The following is a 26129-nucleotide window of genomic DNA, read 5'->3' on the forward strand; positions in this document are numbered from 1 at the left end:
AGCACACTATATGATATGAAGCATATAGTAATCTCTGCTCCGATCCAGCTATTTAGGATACTACCGATTCATTGGAGTCGTTGCATCTACTCCGGTTTGCCCTTCAATATAGAGCTACCAGTCAAGATGTCCTCAGAGAGCCTGTGCTACTGGCTGCTGCTTCTCGTCGCGCATTTCTCGCTCTCACCCAGCAGGGCCACCGCCGGCAAGGTGTCAGCGATCATTGTGTTCGGGGATTCGACGGTCGACGCAGGCAACAACAACTTCATCCCCACCATCGCCAAGGGAAACTTCCCACCGTATGGGCGAGACTTCGACGGGGGCGTCGCCACCGGCAGGTTCTCCAATGGGCGCCTCGCCACGGACTTCTTTTCGGAGGCGTTCGGGTTGCCGTCGTCTGTGCCGGCGTACCTGGACCCCAGCTACTCGATCGACCAGCTCGCCATGGGTGTGAGCTTTGCCTCCGCAGGCACCGGGCTGGATGATTTAACAGCAAAAATCGCAGTAAGTGAACTTGTACCCTTCTGTTAAGCTATGATTTTTATTTTATTTCTCCGCGTTGCATCGTCGCTTCTACTTTTGCTTTGGGATTGGGACGGGTATTTCACTGTTGTTCAAGTGAAGACATGCTTCTGAACGGCGGCGTGGATGAGCCTGCTGTCCTATTCATTCAACCAGAACTACTAGATTATTGGTTCGAAAATTCTGATGAGGACTGATTGGCCAATTCATTATCTTGTTTCAACACCAAGCACTCCTTATCTGTGTACGTATTTGGATGGTAGGGACTAAAGTTTAATTTCATCACATGGAATGTTTGGTCACTAATTAAAAGTATAGGCTAATGATAAAACTAATTGCATAAATGAGGACTAATTCGTGAGATGAATCTATTAAGCCTAATTAATCCATAATTAGTACATGTTTATTGTAGCGTCACATGGGCTAATCATGGACTAATTAGGCTTAATAGATTCGTCTCGCGAATTAGCCCTCATTTATGCAATTAGTTTTATCATTAGACTATATTTAATACTTCTAATTAGTGGCTAAACATCTGATGTGACGGGACTAAAAATTTAGTCCCTAGTATCCAAACATCCCTAGTCCCATGCCCAAACATTACAATGGTATCGGACATATAAACCATTATTTCTATAACAGTAATATGAGTTCGGTTCATAAATTGTAAGGTACTAAGGCCCCGTTTGGTTCTCAAGACTAAATTTTAGTCCTTGTCACATCGAATATTTAGATACGAAGTATTAAACATAGATTAATTATAAAAATCAATTGCACAGATGGAGGCTAATTCGCGAGATGAATCTATTAAGCCTAATTAGTCCATGATTTGATAATGTGATGCTACAGTAAACATGTGCTAATCATGAATTAAATAGGTTTAATAAATTCGTCTCGCGAATTAGCCTCCATCTGTGTAATTAGTTTTATAATTAACTCATGTTTAATCCTCCTAATTAGTCTTCGAAGATTCAATGTGACATGGACTAAATTTTAGCTCAAGGATCCACACGCTCCCTAAACATAAACATAAACGTATTAGGAAAGTACTCATTACAATATTTTTTAGATACTGGAAAAATTAATCCAGCTTCAACCACCTCAAAAGAACATGAATCTGGGCTATGCCTACACAAACAAGAGTTCAAAGCAAGTAAGGCCTTGTTTACTTCCCAAGTTGGGAGTTGCAAAATTGGCATTTTGCCATAAATGCGACACTGTAGCGTTTCGTTTGTATTTGTAAATTATTGTCCAAATATTGACTAATTAGGCTCAAAAGATTCGTCTCGCAAAGTACAACAAAACTGTGCAATTAGTTTTTGATTTCGTCTACATTTAGTACTCCATGCATATACCGCAAGTTTGATATGATGGGGAATCTTCTTTTTGCATAGGGTCAAAGTTGGGAGTTTGGAGGGAAGTAAACAAGGGCTAAAAGACATCTGAAAAAATAATTCGTAACTTGGAGAACCATCACTACTGGAAAATTTAGCATTCGTCCCGAGACTCAGTACTGGTTGCATTTTTAGTACCGGACCTAACGACTAGTCCCCGAGGAGCCCCCGTGACCCCCTTTAGTACCGGGTAGAGGCTTCACCCGGTACTAAAGGTCACCCATTAGTACCGTTGAAGCTTCCAACCGATACTAATGTGCCTAAGGGCCTTTAGTACCGGGTGGACCGCAGAAGGAAGAACCACCACCAATCTGCAAGACATCCAACCAACACTCCACCAAAGACCTCCACCCACACTCCACTCACCGAATACTCCATGAAGATATCCACCACCTCGGAAGTGCTTTGAGGAATATTAGCCACCATTAGTAGAATTACCCCACTACCATTGTATTACTCCACCACCTCTGTACTACTACAATAAAGGGAGGCCGTCGAAGCTCGTCCCTCGGTTTGTAAGGTAATTAAGGTTTGTGCTAAGCGCTTGGGGTTTCCTGAAAGGGAAAGCCGCGTGTAAGCTTATCCCGTGGAAATGGATTAAGCTGTCCTGGTAGCATCCCTATCTTCCTTTAAGCTCGTTCGTATAGGGCGATATCTCTACGCTAGGGACCCTAGAGGAGAAACCTCTGCGTGTGTCGTTCTCGTGTTAGCCCTGGTAGCGGTGTTTGAGGAGAACCCTGTGTGCGCAGAGAAGTGTTCCCTTCGGGTGGAACTGCCTGGGGAGACGGTAGAGTCTGAGTCCTGTGTGAGCGTGGCTGGGGACGGTGAGGGTGAAGACCGGGTTGGCCTGGTTCTGAAGCGAGCCAGCGATGCATGCGATGAGTACCGAGTAGGACTTACACAAGCATAGCAGCACGACCGGCTAAATTTTTGGTCTTGCTGACCCACAAAGATCCTGAAAATCAATATAATCAAGGTATATACCTAATCACGCACCCGCGCGTACCGTACCTGCTGAATAGTTGCTGAAAGCGACCTCGAATGGTAGCTCAATAGTGCTCAATAGTGAGCGAATAGTGCCATCATATTTTCATCCATCCTGAGGTGCTCCACCCACTCCCTGGTGAGTGCTCGGGCACTATTCATATTCCCATTTTGAATAGTGAGCTGAATTTCTATAGTGCCGCGAATTTGAATAGTGTTCGTAGAATTTGAATAGTGCAGTGAATAGTAACTCGAGATTCATAACTCAAAAAATTTTAAAATCTCGAGTTCCCAATCGCATTGTTTTCCCCCTATAGGGTTAGTACTAGGTGCTAAAGGGTGACCTTTAGTACTGGGTGAAGCCTCCACCCGGTACTAAAGGGGTACCTCCCCCACGCTCACCCCCTCCCCACACGTATTTATCCGCTCATCCCCCTCATTCGGCCTCTCAACCGCGCCTCTCTCTTCTTCTCCCCGCCCGCTCCCCCCCACATAGATCAATCCCCTTGCCGCCCCTCCCGTCACCGCCCCTCTCATCCCCCCTCCGCTCAACCCTCACCTCTTACATGTGGCGAGGAGCGGTGGCAGGGCAAGGAGTGACGGAGGCAAGAAGGGAGGACGCGGTGAGGCGGCGGACCATTAGCAAGGCATGGCGGAGCAAGGAGCGGCGGCGGCGGCAACCGGCGGCGGTGGCTGAGCAGCGTAAGTACGCCACCTCCCTCCCTCCCCCTCTCTCTGGTGCGGGACTCAGGTGCTGTGTGGCCGGGGCTCCGGCGCTCGGGTGGACGACAGCGGGGTGCGGCTGGGGCTCTGGCACTCTGGCGGATGGTGGCGAGGTGCGGCCAAGGCTCCGGTCGGCAGATTTCTTTTTTTATTTTTTAATATCCTTTTAGTACTGGTATTTGACTCGGTACTAAAGCCAGTTTTAGTACCAAAGTAGCAATACTGGTTGCACAACTAGTACTAAAGGGGGCTTAGGAACCGGTACTGAAGGCGCTTTCCCAACAGTGCATCTAGTGAAGATGCGTCTAGTGAAGAAACATAGAGACGCCAACTCTAAAGTGCAACATGTCATTGTTAACATCTCCTTGTTGCTGTCAATTTAGTACAAGTTGGCCTGGAACCGGTGCTAGTATGCTTCTCTGAATAGTACCTACAAAAATATCTTTGTTTCATATTTGTCTCATACAACATCATCAGTGAGATCCATATTTCCGAACAAAATGTTGTAGCCTCATCAATAGGTATAGATTTGGTTTCTGACACCTGTTTGATCCGATGGTTGCACAAATAATGTAAATTTAAAGGTAAAATAATACCAAATACAATATGTAGAGCATGCTATAAAAATTTGGCATAGTGATACCAGAAGAAAAGATGGTTAATAGTTTTCTAGCGGATAACTGGTATTGTTTGTTTCCCACATTATAATGAAAACAGAATGAAGAATCGGAATATGCGACTAGAGGGGTGAATATGTCCCCATTGCCATCTCAAACACACCTCTCTTTTATATGCTTATGTCCGAACAAAGCTTATATTCTAATTGCCATCTCAAACACACCTTGCTTCTATACGTCAAGATAACACAAATCAACTTGTGATAAGCTCACCCTAGGAACGATTAGAAATGCTCAAACGAGGTGGAAGCAAACGAAAAAGCAAGACATCAAAAAGCTTGCACAAAGAAGATTGAGCTTAACCACTACTGAACCTCAACTTGACTAATCATGCAAAGATTAATTAAAGGGTACATGATTAAACATGAGAATAATAAATATCTAAGCAAGGATGTAGTGATTAACTAACAGTTGCATGAATTAAACACCTAAAAACGGACCTTGATAGGCTGCTGTCTGCACACTGGGCCGACTGCTCCTCTCGGGTGGGCTGTCCCTGAGCTCCAGCCTGCTTGCTGCGGCTGCTGGATGCCGAGCTGGGCCGGCAGGGTCGCCGGGCGCGCTCCACTGCTAACCGCTGGCCGCTCCGCAGCTGGGCAAGCTGCACTGGGGGTTCCTATTTAACTTCTCGTAACTATAAAGCCCATTACGTTCAAATAATATTGCATTACTCTCCACGAACAGCTCAGCCCATTAGGTCCAAATACTATTGCATACAGGCTTTTGTTTATTTTTTTCATTTTTCTCATTGTCCTAGCTATTACCCCATTATATGCTAAGATGTACGGTGATTAATTCTTAACATGAAAGTTTTAGTTTAACACATTCTGAAAAAATATAATCCAGCATTCTGATTATACTAATTTGACATTTTAAGCATAAAAATTGAATAGATATACTTAAAGTGTTGAACTAATGCAGTCAACATTTTCAAATGCTAGGTTCAACATTTTCCCAAATTTAGTTCAACAACTCCGATAGACTAGATCAACATTTTGTGCATAAATGTTGAAGTAGTATGTCTACAATGTTGAAGTAGTTATTCAAAATGTTGAAACAACACATTCCAAATGTTGATTTAAAAAATACATATGAAAATTTAAAAATATACATATATTGAATCTTATTTTGTTGCATTAATTCCAACTAGCACAGTGGTTCAAAAGGATTTTAAATAAATTAACGGTTTAAGAGAAAAATGCATTTGAACTTTGAAACTCAAATGGGATTCTCCTCCACCTCCTCCATTTGATCGCTGACCCGTGGCAATTGGCAGTGGTTCGAGCATGCCAGAGAGTTAGGGTAAGAAGAGATTACATGCATCCAATGGATAAGAAAGCTCGCACGAATCTCTAACACCGGAAGCCATGTAATAAATGGGTTCCGGAAGCCATATAGGATCTGCGAGCTGCACTCCCGCATGTAGGGTGTTGCCCGGATGCTACCACCAGGCTGGGTTAGCACTTGGAGCGCGCACCGCCTAGGCCTTTGCGAAGCTGGCTGGGCCGCATCCACTAGCTCCACTCGCCTAGCTGGTCTGCCACTGCGAAGGGGGAGATCTATATGGCTTCCAGAAGTTTTTTTCCCTACCCAACTTTCACATTCATACATATGGATCGTTGGTTGCATCTCCTGGTCCTCCCCAACCCTAGCGCTGCCTACAGCTACCACCGTTGCCGGTCCTGCACTCGTGCCTCCCCCGTGCTCACCACCAGCCCTGCGCCCGTGCCTCCCCGCGCTCGCCACCAACCTCTGCTGCCCCGTCGTGTCATCGACCTCCGCAGCCATCGCCATCGCCTGTGAGTGCGCAACTGCCCACGCAAGCCCCACTGCCTCGAGGCGTGCAGTCGATGCCCTACCCTGCTGCCGCCGGCTTGCTCTACCGATAGGTTGAAGAAGGTCGAAAATTATTTTCCAAAAATGTTGATTATTGTTTCTAAAAATGTTGAATCCAATTCGTCGAGACGTTGAAGGAGACAATAAAAAATGTTGAACGTATGTTAATCTATATTTTTGAAAATATTGAATCCAGTAATTTTGGATGTTGATTTAATTTTTAGAAAATGTTGGATCTAGTTTGTTGAAATATCAACTTAATAAATTTAATTGAGCTTATCCAGCTTTATAGTTACGAAGCTTAATTGGTTTTCTGCAAGTTGGCCCCGCTGCGAAGTGTCAGCTCGTGCCGTGGGCCAGCTGCCCAGCTACGCTGGACCGTTTTACGGCCTGCTCCGAGGCATCCTGCTCACGGCCGCCTCGCTAGGCTGCCTGGTGAGCAGCGCAGCGCTGGACCTGCGGCGCCTGCTGGCTCGCGTTGCAGCTCGCGTCCGCCTGACGCCTGCTGCTTCGCGTGAGGCTGCGGATGTAGCTGGCGTCGAGAACGCAAACAGGAAGAACAGAAGCAAAAACAAAGAACTCCGCCTAAACTTCAAACCAAAAGACCTTCCTCAAAATACGACGGATTGAAATGAAAACTTCAGCCATAGAAGAACCTCCTCAAGGTCACGCTGAATTTGTGAGGGATTTGACTATTTGAGGCTCATAAGGATCCTACCAACAAAAGCTCCCAAGAAATCACAAAATTTGGAGCCAAATGCAAAGAACAAAATATCTCCAAAAATGCTCTGAAAATCTAGATCTTAAAATGAAGAAAATGGAGAAACAATTGAGCATAAAATTGATCTTTAGATTACTCCTTTTAGATTACTCCTGTATGTACGTTTTACAAGCTCCTCTTAGCACTACTCGATGTTGAATGGCAAAAAGCTCATGAATAAGAGCCTCTCATCTCTCCCTTTTAACTCTAAAAAAAAAAGCTCTCTCACACACATAAATGAGAAGTCTACCCAAAAAAGATGGCTATCCCAACAACCCACTCCACATATATATAGGCACCCGACAAATATCTAGAATGTCCTTAAATGAAGCACACGAACCAAATACCCCAGGGTAAAACCACAAGTTTTTCTCAGACCCGACGTCTTCACGACTTCGCTTCACCTCAACGCAAGTTTCTTAATGGTGCTACACATCCTCCAACTCGACGTCGTCCTGTGCACTTAACTCACCCTAAGTTTTGAGGTCCAAACCAGCTAACCCTCTTGCACACCTCGCTAGGCGTACTCACCTCCGGTTTTGAGGCCAGACCGATCAAACCCTCTTGCATGCCGCACAGGACATGACACATCAATGTCGACTCGTGTCCGACCTCCGCTAAGCCTTTGACGTCTCCAAGTTTTTCGCTCCAGCTTCTCCACCTTCAACTCGCCTCCATCCCGCTTGACTCAACCGAGGTCTCTCCATCCCATCCATGTACTCCTCGGATCCCTCGGTTCAAGACTACTCGTGTCGACCCTTCACCATCCTTGGTCCATAACATGAACCTTTCGCTTACCTTCACCTCATGCCGTCGGCCTCTATATCGCATTCAACATCTGCATATTACAAGCCAAGAAATAAATCAATCTACACAACATTATCAATCACTCATCATCTAAGGGTGACCACCATTTATCCTCGAAGCAACTATATAAATAGTTGGATGCAGCAGCACACAACACAGTGCTCGGGTATGCAGACGAGAGGAGAGGGGCGGGGAGGGGGCCCCACCTTACGCCGGGCGAGAGAAGTAACAAGGCCATGCGCAGATTATCAGTTTAATCAATTTACATTACAAATGCCCCAACCAAACACTACGACCTGAGTTACTCGGAAGAAAAAACACTACTTGAGTTGAGCCCTTTTGTACGTATAAGAGTATGCCTGGCATGCATGTGTCACCGTGAGGGTGGGTGATTTATGACGGGTAGTATGACCCTGCCGATGGTTTCCCTGATTCCTCTTTCCTTGGGTGTATAATTCAAGAAGAAAGGCACACCAAACCAGCCGGTCCTGGGACATGGCTAGCTGCCATGAAGCTAGTCGAGAGCCACAGCATTTCCCTGCCTTCTTCTCTCACTCCACTCACCCAAACACTCCGGTGGTCTTGGAACTCTACTTGATCCTCTTGACGTTGTTCTATATCCTCGTCTCACCCCCGTTGCTCGTGAGGAGCTGACACTCTCTGCAGCTTTATTAGTTGCTTAGTGGTGTTTCCTTCGTTTGACGACCGTAACATTGCCTTGTACAGTACCTCTGCTTTCGCTATGGCCTACAGGCAATACCGATAATGCCCTCCGCCCCTTACAGTAATACACCAAGCTAGTGTCCAAGTTGATCCGATGGTTTTTCCTACCCTAGTCACCCCCATCTGGCTGGACATTGATCTTGGCTTGGAGAATCTGGAATGCTCGTAACAAGTAGAACTTGATGCTCAACCTGGCAACATGCGCGCTACACTACGTGCAGCAATTTCGAACATGGACCTCCGGGGTTTGCTGCAGGACCGGTTGAGCTCCACGATTGACTGCTATCCTACGAGCTTGTGCAGCTACACACTACATTTTTTCCTCCTAGAAACAGCTCCTCGGTATACTGAGATAATATCTATAAACGAAGCCTGTTCTTGGATACTTTCAATAATAACATCGCTAGATTCAGGTGAGCTAGGATCCTTTTCCCCACCTTGTCGCTAATAAAAAAAAGATTGCCAATACCAAGTAGCAACTAGTGTGGCACGACCATTTTCTTGTTTTTATTGATTCTTTGTTCTCTCCATATCGTAAACATTTGAATTTAGGTCCTGTATAGCAGGAGGGATATATTCTGTTTCGCGAAGAAACGGATTTTCGTTTTTAAGAAACTGAGAAATCTATTTTTTTTCTGAGTTTTGGTTTCTGATAGAAAACTGAGCAACATTTCTACTTTTGTATCTGAAATAGATAAACCGATTCGTAGATTCTTGGTTTCTCTCCGGAAATTGTTTGCCCCTGATAATGCTCCTTACTCGCCAAAAAAAAAATTGCAAACCAGTACTGTGTCCTTCCCAAAGCTTACATACAGTTACTTACTTCAAAGGAAGTTCTAACTTTGTTGTTTGCAACCTATTCGAATTTACTCCAGTCAGTGATACCTTTGAGGCAGCAGCTGGAGTACTTCAAGGAGTACAAGGAGAGACTGAAACTCGCAAAGGGGGAGTCCATGGCCAAAGAGATCGTCGCGGAGGCTCTCTATGTCTTCAGCATCGGCACCAACGACTTCATCCTGAACTACTTCGTCCTTCCTCTCCGCCCGGCCCAGTACACCGCGCCGGAGTACGTTACCTACCTAATTGGCCTAGCTGACGCGGCCGTTCGTGACGCCTACGACCTCGGCGCGCGCAAGATCGAATTCACCGGCCTTGCGCCGTTCGGCTGCGTACCTTCAGCCAGGACGCTGAACCACGACGAGCCCGGCGAGTGCAACGAGGAGCACAACCAGTTAGCGATGAGATTCAACGCCGAGCTGCAGGAGGCCGTGAGGAAGCTCAATGGTGACCTCGCCGGCGCGCAGGTGGTGTACGCAGAGACGTACAGCGTGGTGTCTACCATCATTGCCAACCCGTCGTTCTACGGTTAGTGGCCCTATCTATCTTCACAACATTAAAAATAACTTACGATAATACTTCCTCCACTCTAAAATGTAGATCGTTTTAACATTTTTAGGTTACATATCTATATGTAGAATTATGTTTAGATACATATAATAAAATCTATATACGTAGAAAAATCAAAACGGAGGAAGTAAATATTATGTAAATGAGTGCAATGTCTTGGACAAACCATGACTTGGTGTCAACTGTCATGATATAATGAAAGAAAATAGTTGTAGGGTAACTGGTGCAGTAGGATCGACGACTTGAGCACAGTCTGCTGGAATTTCATACTGTCCGGTTTCCTTGCGATGACCAGGATTCGAGAACGTGGCGCAAGGTTGCTGTGGCACAGGACTCATCGAGACATCTGTCCTATGCGGCTTGGATCGACCGTTGACGTGTCAAGACGCGGATAAGTATGTGTTCTTTGATTCAGTTCATCCGTCCCAGCGGACATACAGGATAGTGGCTAAGCATATTCTGAACACTAAATTGCAAGTGTTCTTGTGACATCTTTAATTTGTAACCGTGCAATTTACAATAAGGACGTACCCTCTCCGTTTTTAAATATAAGACACAGATTCAAACTTTACAATTTTAAACTAATAATTTAACTATTAATTTTTTATTTATATAATGTAAATTTTATATGGTTAAATATATTCTACAATGAAAGTTTATAACCATAAAAAATAATATAAGATAAATGGGTGGTCAAATGGTATTTGGAAGACCGTGCCCAGTATAGTTTATAAGATGGAGGGATTAATTAAGGGGGTGTTTGGTTCTAGGGACTAAAGCTAGTCCCTATCCCATCGAATGTTTAGATACTAATTAGAAGTATTAAATATAGGTTAATTACAAAACCAATTGCAAAAATGAATGCTAATTCACGAGACGAATCTATTAAGCTTAGGGCCTGTTTGTTTCCCACCTCCTAAAATTTTAGCTTCTAAAAAATTTTAGTCAGTTTTTAGTCCATGGTCTAAAGATTGTTTGGTTCCCCCTCCTAAAACTGACTAAAAGCAATAAATGTTGTGGCAAAATGACCCTACTGCCCTCCCCCATGCCACTGCCCAAGTCTGGCATCAAAATTGCCCTGGACTGCTGACGCCATTTTGCTGCTGGACTGCTGGTGCCACACCCTGCAACCAGGGCTACCGTCTAGGCGGCAAATTTTTTTTTGTTGCTGTCGCCAACACACTGAGGTAGCTCTAGGCGGCAAAATTTTCTTTAGCCACATGTTTATTACATTCTATAAAAAAAGTGCACACAAATGTACATACACTCATCCATACAACAATTCAACACATCAATAAAATCATCATTACAAGTTGACATCTATGATCTACTAAACAAATCATCGACTATCCAATCACGGAACTCATTCATTTTTTGATCTTCGTCTCCATGACGTACATTTGACACATTACCGTCAGAAGAGGATCCTTCGGCGAATGGAACATAGTTTTCATCACGATCAACCAAATCAAAGTCCGCATCACTTAAAAAATTCTTCCTAATAAAATTGTGTAGTGCCATGCGCGCAATAATTATACGACTTTGCTTTTGCATTGGATAGCTAGGAAGGTCAAGCAATATCCTCCACTTTATCTTTAGAACTCCAAACGACCGTTCAATGACATTACGAAGTGAAGAATGTGAGTAATTAAATAGTTCTTTTTTACCTCTTGGCATTGGCCCTTGTCTAAACTCTGACAAATGGTACTTGGGTCCTTTGTAGGGTGCAAGATATCCCGGTCAGTTTGGGTAACCAGAGTCAACAAGGTAGAACTTACCTGCACATTCATAATACATAAATTATGTAAGTCACAGACCAAGTGTTGTATTAATAATAAAATACATACAGTTATTTGTCATTACCTTCAGGTGGATTTGGATTTTTATCTCCAAACTTGTTAATTGCATCTTTAAATACCCTCATATCATGAACTGACCCAGGCTAACCAGCCACCACAAAAGTAAACCTCATATTGAAATCACATGTGGCCATGACATTCTGACTCGTATATCCATGTCTTCCCATATGTTGTACTACTTAGGTACTTGGCACTATTACAGGAATATGAGTACCATATATTGCTCCAATGCAATTGTCAAATAAGGGTGTGAACCGAGGGCTTTGCAACCTAGGATACACAAAATTAAACTCAGGGTCCTTTGGCTTAATGATGTCAACTGCTAGCTTGTTCACACTCTCTAGAACTTTATCAAACTTTCTACATATTGTTTCTAGTGACCTTGTGAAACAGTCTTCAGCTTGTCTAAGAGATTGAGGTGCACCACATATCCATAGAAACAGCCCTAAAACCTCCATAGATGACATCCTCTTAGTTGATTTCAATCCATATGATTCAACTAGCAAACTATGCAGCCTCAGAAATAAATCTTGACTCATTCTAAACATATTGTAACAAGATATGCTATTTCCTAGTGTCTTCATGACCTATTCAAATCCACTTTCTGTTGCTATTCTGTGCTCTACTTTGTTCAAATAAGTGTCAAATTGATACATACCCAACATGGCAGCAACAATAGTTAAGATTTTTCTCCTCTTCTTCCTACAATGCAATATATAGGATTGTATTCTTTGATCAAAGTCATCTCTATCATCGTCCTCCTCATCCCATTGCTCCTCTTCTTCCTCTTCTTCCTGCAACCAGAGAAACAAACAAATCAGTACAAAAATTATGGGAACTAAATGAGATATCTAGCAAGCAATAATAACATAGCATCAAATCCAGCCAGCATCAATTACACACAGCAGCAAATCCACACATTCTTGAAACACCTCAATACATGTCCATTTCAAATGAAACAACACAATTCAGACATAATAAAAGGTTTTGAGATAAGAAGACAACTAAAGTTCTTAAGAAATCAAATAACACAATTCAGATAGATATGGTAGTCATTCCATGTCTTCCTCAACCAAATCAATTTCTCCTCATCATTGTCGATCATGTCAAACACATCTTTGTAGTACTCATGCTGAAATAATCTAGTTGCTATGCCAAATTCAGATGAAGTCAGTCCAGCTCCAGCCTGCTTTACCAATAACAGACACCTCTTTATGTCATCCTTTTCCTTCTGCTTCTTTTCCAACTCCTTTTGTTTCTCCATCTCTCTCAAATAGTGCCTCTTTTCCAACTCCAGCTACCTAAATTGGTGCTTCTTTTCCAACTCATCTTGCCTCTGCTTTACCATTTATGCTATTGCTGCTTCTTCCTTAATCCTACAAACTTGCAACTCAACAAGAAGCCCCTGGAACATCTTGACCATTGGGCTCTTACTCTTCTTATTTGGGCTTGTGGCTATGTTTGCAGTGCTATTTGTTCTCTTTCGATTGCTACTGCTCAAAGGACTTGCCAAGAACTCCTCTTCCTCTTGTTCTCCATCCTCCTCATCACCCAAGTCTCCCTCCTCATCTTCCTTATCTTGAGTTGATGAACCTGGTATGATAGAAGCTTAACTGTCCACTAAAGTTCCTTTAAATATCTCTTCAAGATATCCAACATATGTAGGCACACCAAACATGAACTTTCTAAATTCAACTTTTCCCTGTATAACAATAAACAAATTATCAGGACCAATAAATTTTCCCTTTACTTATGAATATAGACATTACATGTTTCACAACATTACAAACAAGTTACCTTTAACTCCTTTTCCCACCATGCAGCTGTAACAACTCTGCCTTAATTAGGTGTACTTAATCCTAAACCAGTTGTTAGTCGCTAAGCAAAAGAGGTAAAATGTCCTTTTGACCCTAACAACCTCGTTTTGGGGTTCAAAGCAAATCTTGAGTTTTGTTTTCCAACTTAAATCTTTTGCCCAAATGAGAGTTTGTAAAACTTTTAATTTCAGAAAACTTTTGTTAAAAAGGACCCTTCAGCTTTCGGAGTGGACCCCCCCAAAAGTCGATAGTGGCGCCAGTGCGCCCATGCATTTTCGCCCGCGCGCCGTGCGCCGCGTGGCCGCCGGCATCCTATCCTCGACAAGGAAGCGACAGGATAGGAGCTTCGACGCCCAACCCACGCCCACGACAAGACGGAGCGAGCGTCGTGCTAGCCAATCGCCACCCGAGCACATCTTTCACCCCTGCCGCGCATCCACGCTCGCCAATCAGAGCCTTGCCCACTCGCCGAAAAAGCCGCCACACCGCCGTCGTCCCGCGCCCTCGCCCGCTCGCCCAACCAGCGCCACGTCTTCCATTTCCCTCGCACGTCGCGCCGCTGCCGCACACCGACCGAGCCGCCCCCCCAATCCGATGTTTGAAGCGACCAGACACACGCTTGACCTCGCCAATCCTTCTACCTAGCAAAATCGTGCTTGCTTGACGCTATATCCTTTGTCTAATGCCCGGAGGATCCTGCCCCCGAAGCTCCGCTTCTCTGGCCAATGGAAGCACCGACCAATTGCCGCCGTGGCAGAGCACTCCTTCTTCCTCGATCTTATGCTCTCACCCGCTCAAGCTCGTTCCATCCTCTGACCACTTCCGCGCAGCTATAAAAGGGGTACCGAAGCCTCTTACCGGAGTCCCTTCGCCATCACTTCCTTTGCCGCTCTTCTTGCTCTGTTCTTCTCCACCGCACTTGCCACCGCCTGAGTTCTCTGTGGAACTCCCCCTTTCCGCCCAACCCTGCGCTTGGTTGACACCACCCACCGCTTCACCATTCTCTCACACGGCTCTAGAGCTTGCCTGTTGTCCACGAGAGCCACCGCCGCCGCCGGAGCACCGCCGGACCTCGCTGCCGCTCGAAGCTTACCTCCTTCTGCCGTTCCGCTTCGGCTTGTTTCATCCTGACCCCAAGACCTCATCCATAGACCTGGAGGTAAGCTGCTGACCCCTGTCCATCTCGCCCGACCCTGTCTGTCTCGCCCGACCCTTGTCCGCCTCGCCCGAGGGCTCGGCTGTATCCTTTTCTTTTGACCGAGGATATTTGTGTAAAATTCCAAGGACTCCTCTATTTTAAATCTGAGGACCTCGGTATAGTCTTTCCTTAAGTCTGAGGGTCAGATCGCAAGTTTTTCCTGGTCCGACTCTTTTAACGTGTTCTAAATCAACAGAAGCTTGGAAGTTACACCTTAATTCGTAGAGAAATCAGCTTTGTACCAAATCTCTTTTGTTGAAATCCTTGTTCTGTCTGGCTTCTTGCAAAATTAGAATTTTTTTTTTGGAAAAGGTGCATAAAAACATTCGGAAGTGAATAACTCGCCTAATGCGCTGAACCTCCCCAAACGCAGCTCTCTCTCTCTCTCTCTCTCTCTCTTTATGCAAACATGAATACAACTGACCCCTTGCATTGCATTTTGTGTAGAGCTAACCCTCGCCGACGGCAGCTACGAGCTTCACCCGGCGCCAGAAGATGAAGCTGTAGCAGAGCCGCCGCTTGCAAGAGTCGAGCTGGTGCACGGCGAAGACCAGTTTGCTTCCATCCTGCTTGAAGGTAAGCCCTGGAGCATCACCCAGTATTTTTAAACTTGAGCATGCCTTCTGTTGTATATCTGTGCATTACTTTACAGGAGTTGTTTGAAACCATAGATGCGTGACTTAGTTTCCCTTTGATCTGAACACTAGTATGATAGGTCGAGTAGTTGCAATGCTTAAACAGGACTCGGTACAAGTCGAGTGATTCCTGTCACTCGCGAGTTATAGGAGTTGCTTGTTCTCCTTTTGTCACCACTATAAGGACGATGGACTGGGCAGGGTCTTGTGAACTATTTTGGTGGTCGGTGGATGGCCCCGTCTGTCTACTTGAAATTGATTAAGGTCGGAAAGTGTTGGTGTTTGTGATAAAGTGTTTGAAAGTACTAATCTCATACCTAGTATGTGACGGGGAAGCCTAGTACCTGATTGAACTAGGGCGTGGCTTATACCCCTGCTGTCCCTGGAACGAGGTTTCCATGGTGCATCATGTAGGTGCAAGTGCGGTCACAGTGCAGCAATAGGCCGGGACTGTGGAGCATTGCATACCAAGGGAAGTTTGGACATGACACGCGCCTGGGAATTGATGGGGATGGCTGACAAAGGAAGCGGCCCTTCGTGGTGCGCGGATGTCGTGAGATTAGGTTCGCCATGCATGGTTAAGAAATTTGAATCGATTCGTCTGCCTCTCACAGTTTGGGACTGCTTGATCACTATGCTACACTGAGTAAGAATGGAAGATAATGGTGATCTAAATATTGTTGCTTGCTTAATTGCTTGGAAACTATTGCTTGTTTAATATAGCTGCTAACCTAGAATGGTAAACAACAATAGAACTTGTGGCTAAAATGTTGAAAGTAAGGATCTACTGTAGTCGCTTTTGGCAAAACAAACCCCTCAGCCAAAAAGCCTTGCATGTCTAGAAGTTGGTGGATTAGAACCACCTGTCGGTTAAGTCTTGTTAGGCATAGTTGCTCAGCCTTGCTTGTGGCACATCTTTCAGGTGATGTTGGAGCCCCTGATTTTGCTGCTTGTGGCACTTGGCCTCCCCAGCTTCCTCCTGGGTGGACGGTTGAGTGGGGTCCCTCCTCGGACGGTGAGGACAGGGACAAGTAATGTCATGATCGGCCTCATCATGACGTCCGACCCCGGCGTTAGCTTCCGTTTGATCTTTTTCCGCTGCTTAAGAACTCTATAAAACTTTGTTGGATTTCAAAACCGAGTTGTAAAATTAATGGACTTGTTTAACTTGGATGATCTGTTGTATTCTTTGGAACCTCTCACCTTTGTGTGAGCTCTGCTTTTTCGGTCCTAATTAGTGGTTTTATCGGATGAAATCCGACGGACTGCCGAGTTAACTTGATTAAAGCATAAGATCGCGTGTCAGGCAACTTAATTGTGCTTTAGCTAAGTTAATTAGGGTGGTTTCGCCACAGCTGGTACCAGAGCAGGTTAGTAGGACAGAGAAGACAATAGATCCAAAACACCTTTTTCTAACTTAAATTTGCAAGAAATGTGTTTGAAAACTCCGTACGACCGCTAAAGATGAACTTCGTGCGGGAGGCCCTAGGGGAATTTTGGGTTATTTAAGGTGGCTATTAGCTATTGGTTATTTTGCTAAGTTCCAGCACTTGTCACCACGTTTATCATACGTGTGCAGAGTTCCGCATCGTGAGTATGCGAAGGGTGATGTGAATTCGATTCCAACGAGCCCATCATCACGGTTGTTTGCACCCACGTCTATTATACGTGTGTAGGTTCCGTATGTTAACTCATGCGAAGGATGGTATGGTTTGATTCCAACGAGCCTATCATCACAATTGTTTTCGTCCACGTCTATTATACGTGTGCAAGATTCCGCATCATGAGAACACGAAGGGTTATATGGTTCTATTCAAAGGAACCTATTTCCAAGGTTGTTGCGCTGTCCATGCAGCGTTAAATGCACGGGTGCCATTTCTATAGTAAACGGTAATGATTGGGGATGCTTTCGTGAGTGCTGGCACGGAAGGTTCAAGTGTGGTTGTGTTTTCTGCAGGTACACTAACTGCGCTCGCATAGGGAAGCGATGTTTAGAGACTCGACTAGCTACTATAGGGAGTGACGTAATTGTTGCCTTGCCACCGGCAATGACCACGTAAGGCCAAAAGTTTTTAGCAATTATTTTCGTTGAGAGGACGAGGTAGGTCATGCTTGCATCATGAATTAAAACCTGTGAACCCAAACCATTAAATCAACGTTGCCCTTGCGTTTAAGCTCTTCTCCGCGATAAGGATTTTCTAGCTGTCCTTTTTCCGCCCTGCAAGTTTTGACAAAAATCTTTCAGGTTGTTAAAAGATCTTAAATAACTTTCTATCAATTTTCACAAAATGCTACCACCTAGGTTGGAAGTTAGGGTCAGCTTTGTAATCCTCTGTTTGGCTGATAACACTGGGTGTATACCAGTTGGAGTGTTACTGTTTCGAACCCCCCTCCTTATCACCTTTTTCTACTAGGAGTCCTTTCATCTAAGTCGCTCAGAGCTTAGTCAAGAACTTGGTGGTAAAGTTTCAGCTTCAGTCAAACTCTGGTTTTGAAGTTAGGCTCAGTTTCCTTCAGCTCGGTTTGAAAACTTCCAACATGTACCACTCAATGGAAATCTGAGCTTATCACTCTGTTAGGCCCTGTTTCAGCCCTACCTCTGAGTACCAAACTTATTGTGAACTACCTAAAGAATGTGCTGGTAAAGTTTGAAGAATGTTGGATAAATGCTTGCAGAATTATTAGTGTTTCTCTAACTGTCAGAAATCTGTTTTGATTTCCAAGTGTTGATTCCGTTTCTCACTTGCCCTTTTGGTTACAGATGGCTCACCCCGTGTACATTGCGGTTGGTGTAGATGGAACCACCCACTCGAGGTGCCTCCATTACGAGGGTTTTCCGGCCATACTGTGGGACACCCTGCATTCCTTTGGGTACCCATCACCGCCTGTTTACGTGGGACGCGCGTACCAGGACCATGGGATTCCTCGGAGCTACGTGCAGGTGAAGGTGCCCCCACCCCCGGACTAGCCATAGTGGCCACTTTTGGAGGTTGTGGCCAAGGGACACACGTTGCAAGACACGTGGGAGTTTGCAGCTTTGCAAGCACTGACACAATTTTGCAGGGCACACCCCATGGAGATTATGTTAGACCCGATTGGGTTGTTTCCCGCCAGAGATAGGAGAGACCCAAATTGGTTGGATCGCATGGAGCACATGGACTTGCTAGGTGATTTGGACCCACAGTGCACGATCTTCATTTCAGCTCGCTGCCTGAATGCGTTCCACCGGATGGTTGAGATGCAGAGCAGGGCGATGACCACGGTGATTGGGATGGCCGGGGCCAACCAGGTTGCCCTCACCACTGTGCAGAATGGCATGGTGGACTTGTCTCTTGAGTTAGTACAAAAGGATGTGCAGATAGCAAATATGCAGAACAGGATTACTAGCTTAGAGGAGGAGGTAGTAGAGATGGAGCATGATATGGAGATGCTGGCCAACTAGTTCTATGATGTGAATATGGAGCTGGCGAACGCCAATGAGCAACTACAGGAGCACCATGCTGAGCTCGAGGCTATCCACGCCTTAGAGATGCAGCTGGATGAGGCTATGGCCTAGGAGGAGGAGCCCGAGGAGATCGAGGGATTTTCGAGTATGGATTTTAAGGAGCCCGCTCCACAGCCTCGAGTTGGCGACGCTCACTCTCCTGCACTCAGCTTTGCCTCCGTAGGCAACCTGGACGACTTTTAGATGAATCGACTTGTTGAAGAGCAGTTTCTTTTGTTGTACTCCTCGGCAACCTATATTTTTTAATAGTGATGTAATAGGTTAGCTTGAGTTGAGTATTCAGGTGTTGAAGAACTGATTCCATGTATGGAATTGCCATTGCTACTGACCAGTTGCAGGGTCTGAAATTATGTGGCAACATATTAGTAGCTGTTCTCCTCAGTTTTACCCCTGTCTCCACCTGTTTTTGATATGAGGATTGAATACCAAAGCTGTGCGGAAACCTGTGCTCTAACTGCTCGTCAAATTTCAGCTCCTTTGGATCTATCAAACTTGCATTAGAACAAAAACACCGCAGCTCAGCTTGCTGAAAATCAGTCCAAAACAGAAACGGGGACCCCCGCCGACTTGACCCGACCCCTCGCAGCAGGTCTCCATCGCGCCCGACCCCTTGCAGTAAGGTCAGATGCGCCCAACTCCTTGTAGTGGGTGTCCACCTCGCCCGACCCCGAGCGCTACGGGTTGGATAGATCCGGACCCACGGGGCAGAGCTTTGCCTCGCCCGAGGACGAGCGCGGACCAGCCGACGAGAACACGGATCTTGTGGGCCCTACCAAACTTAGATCACAATATCCTTCCGTTCGGTTAGCAAGAGTAAAACGAAAGTAGCTGGGTGCAGAAATGAGCTAATTGCTGGCTAAGATGGCAAAGAGAGATATGCACCTACTCAATAAAAGATATGATTGTTGTGTTTGCACTATCGGCAAGATTAGCATTTAAAGATTCAGCACATAAGTTCCCTCATGATTGGAAAGCTTTTGGGATTATGTGACTAATGGAAAGATGACTCTTGCAGATGGTGCACCGCACCCATTCCAGCTCTGTTCCCAGTGGCAGTGAGCAGAGGCAGGTGCCTCCACCGCCTCCGCATCTGCCCACACTAGAGGCGATCTTGGCTGCTCAAACTGAGCTGCTGAGGCATATTGCCCAGGGGCAACAACAGCAGCCCCAGGGAGGAAGAGCTCATAAGCAACCTCATGTTGCTCGCTACGAGGACTTTCTAGGAACACAGCCTCCTCTATTCCACAAGACACAGGATCCGCTCGACATCGGCGCTTCGATTCGTGCCATCAAGTCAAAGTTCTCCCTCCTCACCGCCCATTGCCCGGATGAGAACAAGGCTCGGTTTGCCGCGTAGCAACTGTGTGGTTCTGCCCTCCTATGGTGGGACCACTACCACACCATGCAGCCGGCCGACCACGTCGTCAGCTGGGAGGAGTTCAAGATGGCGTTCAGGGGCCATCATATCCCTGAGGGTCTCCTGGAGCGCAAGCTCAACGAGTTCCTAGCTCTTACCTAGGGAAGCCGCGATGTCCTGCACTATGCGCAGGCTTTCAACGATCTATGCCGCTACGCCGGCTACCATCCGGACACAGATGAGAAGAAGTGGGACAGGTTCCACAGGGGATTGAGCCTGGAGCTTAGAGAGAGGTTGAACCCGATAAAGGTGAATACATACAATGAGCTGGTCAACTTGGCCATCTCACAAGAGGATTTCATGAAGGCTCTTGCAGCCAAGAGAAAGAGGAAGGCTCCAATGCCGACACCCAGCCCACCTGCACAGAGATACAGGGTGGTTCCCCCACAGGCGCCCAGCCGACCACAGCAGTCGGGAAGATGGGTTGCCTGACCCCAACCATCGCCAATGCTTCGTTTCCCGGGATTTCAACAGCAGGCACCGCGGCTGACCCTACCACCGCCGCCCCACCCTGCCAATGGAAACCGCTGCTACACTTGTGGTCTTATGGGACACTTTGCCAAAGACTTCCCCCGCAACCAGAATCAGCGCCCAGGTCAGAGCAATGCGATGATCAACAAGGGGAAGAAGCCCAAAGTGCAGATCCGTCGGGGTCGGCTGAACTTCACCAACACAGCAGAGCTCTCCGAAGGTGCACTAGTGATGACCGATACCTTCCTTATCCACAGTTACTTAGCTTTGATTTTGTTTGACTCAGGAGCATCCCATAGTTTTATTAGAAGAAAAACTAGTGACAAATATGGGTTAAAAGAATGCCAAACAAAAGGGTCTTTTATGATATCTACACCGGGTGGGAAAATCACATCGGATAAGATGAATGTCTATGTGCCTATTAAGCTAGGCGAAACCCTCTTTAAGGAAAATCTCATTATCCTTGGTCTAGAGGGGATAGATATTATCTTGGATATGGATTGGATGACTCGGCACCGAGTGGCACTGGACATCTCTGCCAGAGCAGTCCATATAAATTCACCCACCTATGGTAGCTCAATCATACACTTACCCCACCACGAGTGCAAACATTCTTGTGCCTATCCTGTAACTGAAGCTCGATTGGAGGACATTCCGGTGGTGTGTAAGTACCCCGATGTGTTTCCGGATGATTTGCCGGGCATGCTGCCTGACAGAGATGTGGAGTTTTCTATAGAGTTGATCCCCAGCACAGCCGCCATTTCCAAGAGACCTTATAGAATGCCACCGGCAGAGCTGGCTGAGTTAAAAATCCAATTACATGAGTTGTTGGAGAAAGGTTTCATTTGCCCAAGTACATCACCTTGGGGTTGCCCAGCCTTGTTTGTGAAAAAGAAGGATGAGAGTTTGCGTATGTGTGTGGATTACTGACCCCTCAATGCGGTGACGATAAAGAATAAGTACCCACCACCCCGCATTGATGTTCTGTTTGATCAGCTAGCTGGAGCTAGAGTGTTTTCTAAGATTGATCTTCGCTCCGGCTATCACCAAATCAAGATCCGACCCTGTGATATTCTCAAGACCGCCTTCTCCACAAGATATGGACTCTATGAGTACCTAGTCATGTCGTTTGGGCTTACTAATGCACCGGCTTACTTTATGTATCTTATGAATTTGATGTTTATGCCTGAACTTGACAAGTTCATCATGGTATTCATCGACGATATCTTGGTGTACTCGAAGAATGAGGAAGAACATGCAGAGCACCTTCATACTGTGCTCCAGCGCTTAAGAGATCACAAAATCTATGCCAAGTTCTCCAAGTGTGACTTCTAGCTGGATAGTGTTCAAATCTTGGGGCACACCATATCCAGCGACGGCATAGCAGTAGACCCAAGCAAAGTTCAAGAAGTATTGGACTGGAAGCCACCCACTTCAGTTCATCAAATTAGAAGTTTTCTCGGTTTAGCAGGCTACTACCGTCGATTCATCCCCGACTTCTCGAAGATAGCTAAGCCAATGACTGAACTGCTAAAGTGTAACACCTCGTGTTAATGAGAACCTAAAGATGTCAATGAGAAGTTGGTGATGATTTTTGGAGAAAAAGAAGAGAAATTGACTCAAAGTCAAATTCGAGCCGAATTTGACCAAATTTGCAATTTGGAATTTTAAATTTGGACAAATTTAGCAAAAATATGAAATGGAGGCTTGAGAATGTTTAGAACTCAAGGTTATAAAGTTGGAGACTAATCCTTGTCTTAAACTCCTCAAGAAATGCAATTGAAAAAGAAAAACAAATGAGTTACTATTCCCCGTACAAAAACAGGCAATTCAGAAAAACATAATAAGTATCCAACTTTGGAATTGATTTCTGCCTAGTTTTCCATGTAAGTGGGTAAAGGTGTCTGAACAGCAGTGAAGTATGATCCTTGGACAAGTTTAGTAGGATGTTGTTGATCAGAGAAAGTGGAGGGATCAAATTTAAAATGGAATTCAAAATCACCACTCTGGCAGTTTTCAACCTAGTTACTGAAACTGAATTTTCCCTAAGTCTGAAACAGCAGCAATTGACCATGTTTGGAGGAAAATTTAGAAAAATATAGTGCAAAAGGTATATGAGTTCATATGCAAAATGGAATCCTTGTTAGTTGTAGAGCATGAATGGTTGATGGTTGAACTATATGGAGTAAGATTAAGCTACTCAAATTAAGTCAAAAGAAGGGCAAATGACCATGAACAGTGGCCTGTCGAACTGAATCAAGAAGGTTCAGAACAAGTTGATTGCTACCCGAGATGAAAACTCAAAAATCCCGGCCTTAGGATGTTTATCTCGGGTAAAGGTTAATCTATTAATTGAAATACTCGAGTTTATCTACAAGTTTGCTTAAGGGACTTTGGGACCGTAGGATTTGAAATCGATCATTTTTGGAGGTTTGAAGTTCGGAGTAAAAGGAAAAGGGGGGGAGAACAGCAGAGCAGAGACGTGTCGCCACCGGCATTTTCGCCTGCTGTCCAGCATGGTGCATAGGGCCACCTGCTCACCCACGCAAGCCTACAGCTAGGCCATGGTGGCACTCATGCAAGCAGTGAAATTTTCATATATTTACTCCTCCCGCCGCCGCTCCTATCCGTTACTGCGTTGCTTTTTACCACCGCAAGCAGAACACGGCCGGGCTCCTGCCGCTAGGCGATTCCCACCGTTCCACTGCCTCTCACACCAATTCCTTTCACCCACATCCCCACCAACACCTTGCCAACCACCGAGCCTACTCGTTTTCCAGTTTCCCCGCCGGTGAACTCTTAGCCGCCGCTGTTTCCATCCGCCGCCGCCAAACTCCCTGCTCACGGTGAGCCCCTCCTTGCCGCCACTTTCCCTCCTTGTGGTAAGTCTTGGGTAAGTCCGTAGATCGCTAGGGAGCCTTAGGAGAAGTCAAAGGCCGTGTTGGTGCTGTTTCCGTGCTTGGCCACGGCCGGCCGCCGGCCAAGCCGCCCGCCACCGTGGAGAGGCCAGCTCCGGCTGTTTTCTGGGGAGCCGCCGCCACCTACGGGTGCGCCATAGCCTGGGGATGCCTTCCCAGCCCGGCCCCGTCGCCGGTGGAGCGTCGGCCGTCGGTCCGCGCCGCCCCCTGCCACGCCCTGTTTTGGCGCGGGGGAGAAGAAAGATCTGGCGCTTGGGGCCCATGCGCTAGGGAGAAAGGAGGGGAAGTGGAGGTGGGCCGGTGGGCCGGCGGGTAGAATAGGAAGGAGGAGTAGAGTCGGTCCAGCGGGCCCAGTGCGAGGGAGAGAGGGTAGGTTAGGAGCGGGTGAGAATAGTTGGGCCGGGGGTATTTGGATAAACTTAGGTTTTCCCTTTTTATAGATAATTAGTGTAAACTCAGTTTTCACCATTTAAATCACAGGAATTTCTAGGAGTGTCCAAAATTAGTGAAACCAATTTTGTTAGGATTGTTTATTTTCCTTCATGCATTAAAATTCTTATACCTTAGGAAAAATAATAAAAAAATAGGTATTTATCTAATGCCTTTTCATTAAGGTATTTAAATAAATGCTTAACCTTTATTAAATGCATAAAATATTGAATAATGTTTTCATATTCACAAATTATTATTAACCCATTGGAATTAGGTTTTGAGATTAGAAAATATTTATAATGTTTTCTAAAAATAAAAGAAAAGGCCTAAGGTAGGATTATTAAAGAAAATAAAAATGGTGGGTTAATCTTTTTGGGGTAGTCTAGTGTTGGCTTGCAACTTTATCATGATAAGTTGTGTAGTCACTTGTTGGCTTGCAACTTTATCATGAAGGAAAGTTGTATAGTCTTGTATTCAAAAAGTTGCGTCACTAACCCCTGCATGTACTATATCGTAGACGTCGAAACTCCAGAAGGGGAATTCTTGGATTTATCTGAAGAACCTTCAGAGTTTGAAGAAATCGTTGAATTAATCCCCTGTGAAGCCAGTCCGTCGGGCAACGCTAACATTTTTACAGATCAAGGCAAGCCCCGGTGCATCTATACCTATCTACTTTGGAGTTATTATTTCATGTGTCTAATTATTGGTTATTTTCCATATGAATGCATTAAGTCTAGGAGTTGATTGAAACCTATTCTTGTGCATGATCCTACCTTGTTTAGAGGACATCTTTGCCACTTGTTCACTAATTAGTAATTAACCCATGCTTAGCAATGCTTAGATACTTCCAGTAACTTGATTACCTAGCTCTAAGGTAAATTGTTGGGTCATACATACTAGTTAAGGAATGTTAGCTTGGAAATTTGAAAAACCGATAGAAGCTAGAGATATTAGTTTTGTCTGCGAGGTCAAATTGGTTAAGGCCTGATCATTGTCTTAATCTTTGATCAAGTGAATTTCACCTGGTTGCTTACTGGGTATGGGACCAGTAAAGCCCGGTAGGCTAGTTGACTCTCTGATCGGGAATATTTCGTACCCGTGCTTGACGTGCTGGAGAATGGCAGAGGCGTAGCCTGAAATTCACATGGAGATCGGGTCAGACGTGGGGTCCCATGTGGGGGTGCGTTCCTGGGTTCTGGTAGTCTTATTCCCAATCTTTGGGTACGCTAATCGAAAGGTCGTTATGTACATAGCTGGTGGTCAAGGTGCTCTCCTGTAGGATGTAAATTGATCCGGATTGCCGCAATTCTCGATTATGAATGCACTTGATCACCATTACGCATCGTAGTGTAATCTAGTGAATACAATGTCGTTCCGAAATTAATGTGTTGTATGACTTAATTTCCTACTGATTGCAAAAATATTTCTTTTCGCCATCTAGACTGGTTAGGTAACAACTCAATTTGAATTAAAAGACAAAGTTAAGGTTTCACTTATAGTAAGCTCTTTTAGCAAAATGTGAGTCAGCCAGTACACTAAACAGCTATCATTCAGTTCCGGAAAAGCTATTATATTGGTTAGTCGGGTTAGTCTTGCTGAGTACCCCGTACTCAGGGGAATTCTTCGTTGCTATTTCAGAGCTGCAGCAGGAGTCCGCTGAGGAAGAAGCCCCGAAGAACTAGGGTATTTTTACGAGTCTCGTAATACCCTAGAAATAAAGCTTAGATGTTTATCTTTCACCTGGACCGGTTTATGTTTTAAACTCCTAGAACTGCTCTAACCTACATTATTAAGTTTGTTTCAAACTATGGTTTGTAATAATTCGCACCTTGCTATGTGTGTAAAAATGTAATATTTGCTGATGCCTTTCCATCGTGGAAGCGATCCTGATGTATGGCTATGGGACATGATGTGGATATTTCGAGGAGTCCTAGGGACACTCGACGGACTATCGAACTTATACTGTTTTAAGTGCATTTCGGATAATTGTTGTTCCGACAGCGATTAGGCGCACTTAAACTAGCTTAAGTTGGGTGGTTCCGCC

The 26129-nt window shown here is 45.3% G+C and overlaps 1 protein-coding gene across 7 annotated transcripts; it reads left to right on the forward strand.

The window, feature by feature from the left end:
* LOC101781030 (GDSL esterase/lipase At2g42990) lies at window positions 1-25895 on the forward strand. Of its 7 annotated transcripts, none has more exons than XM_022824579.1 (6): window positions 1-504; window positions 9302-9791; window positions 10129-10228; window positions 11557-11600; window positions 15155-15283; window positions 18104-19190. In XM_022824579.1, the coding sequence occupies exons 1-6, from the start codon at window positions 16-18 to the stop codon at window positions 18460-18462; spliced, it is 1611 nt and encodes a 536-aa protein (XP_022680314.1). In that variant the 5' UTR covers window positions 1-15; the 3' UTR covers window positions 18463-19190. The 7 variants fall into 7 exon arrangements, 4 of the variants coding, with proteins under 4 accessions (XP_022680314.1, XP_022680315.1, XP_012699687.1 ...); XM_022824580.1 differs by lacking the exon at window positions 18104-19190 and adding an exon at window positions 16265-16530 and having other exon boundaries at window positions 3-504; XM_012844233.2 differs by lacking the exon at window positions 18104-19190 and adding an exon at window positions 25724-25895 and having other exon boundaries at window positions 4-504.
* The last annotated feature ends 234 nt before the right edge of the window (window positions 25896-26129 follow it).

Source organism: Setaria italica, chromosome II, assembly GCF_000263155.2.
Source record: "Setaria italica strain Yugu1 chromosome II, Setaria_italica_v2.0, whole genome shotgun sequence".
In the NCBI taxonomy this organism is placed as follows: Eukaryota; Viridiplantae; Streptophyta; class Magnoliopsida; order Poales; family Poaceae; genus Setaria; species Setaria italica.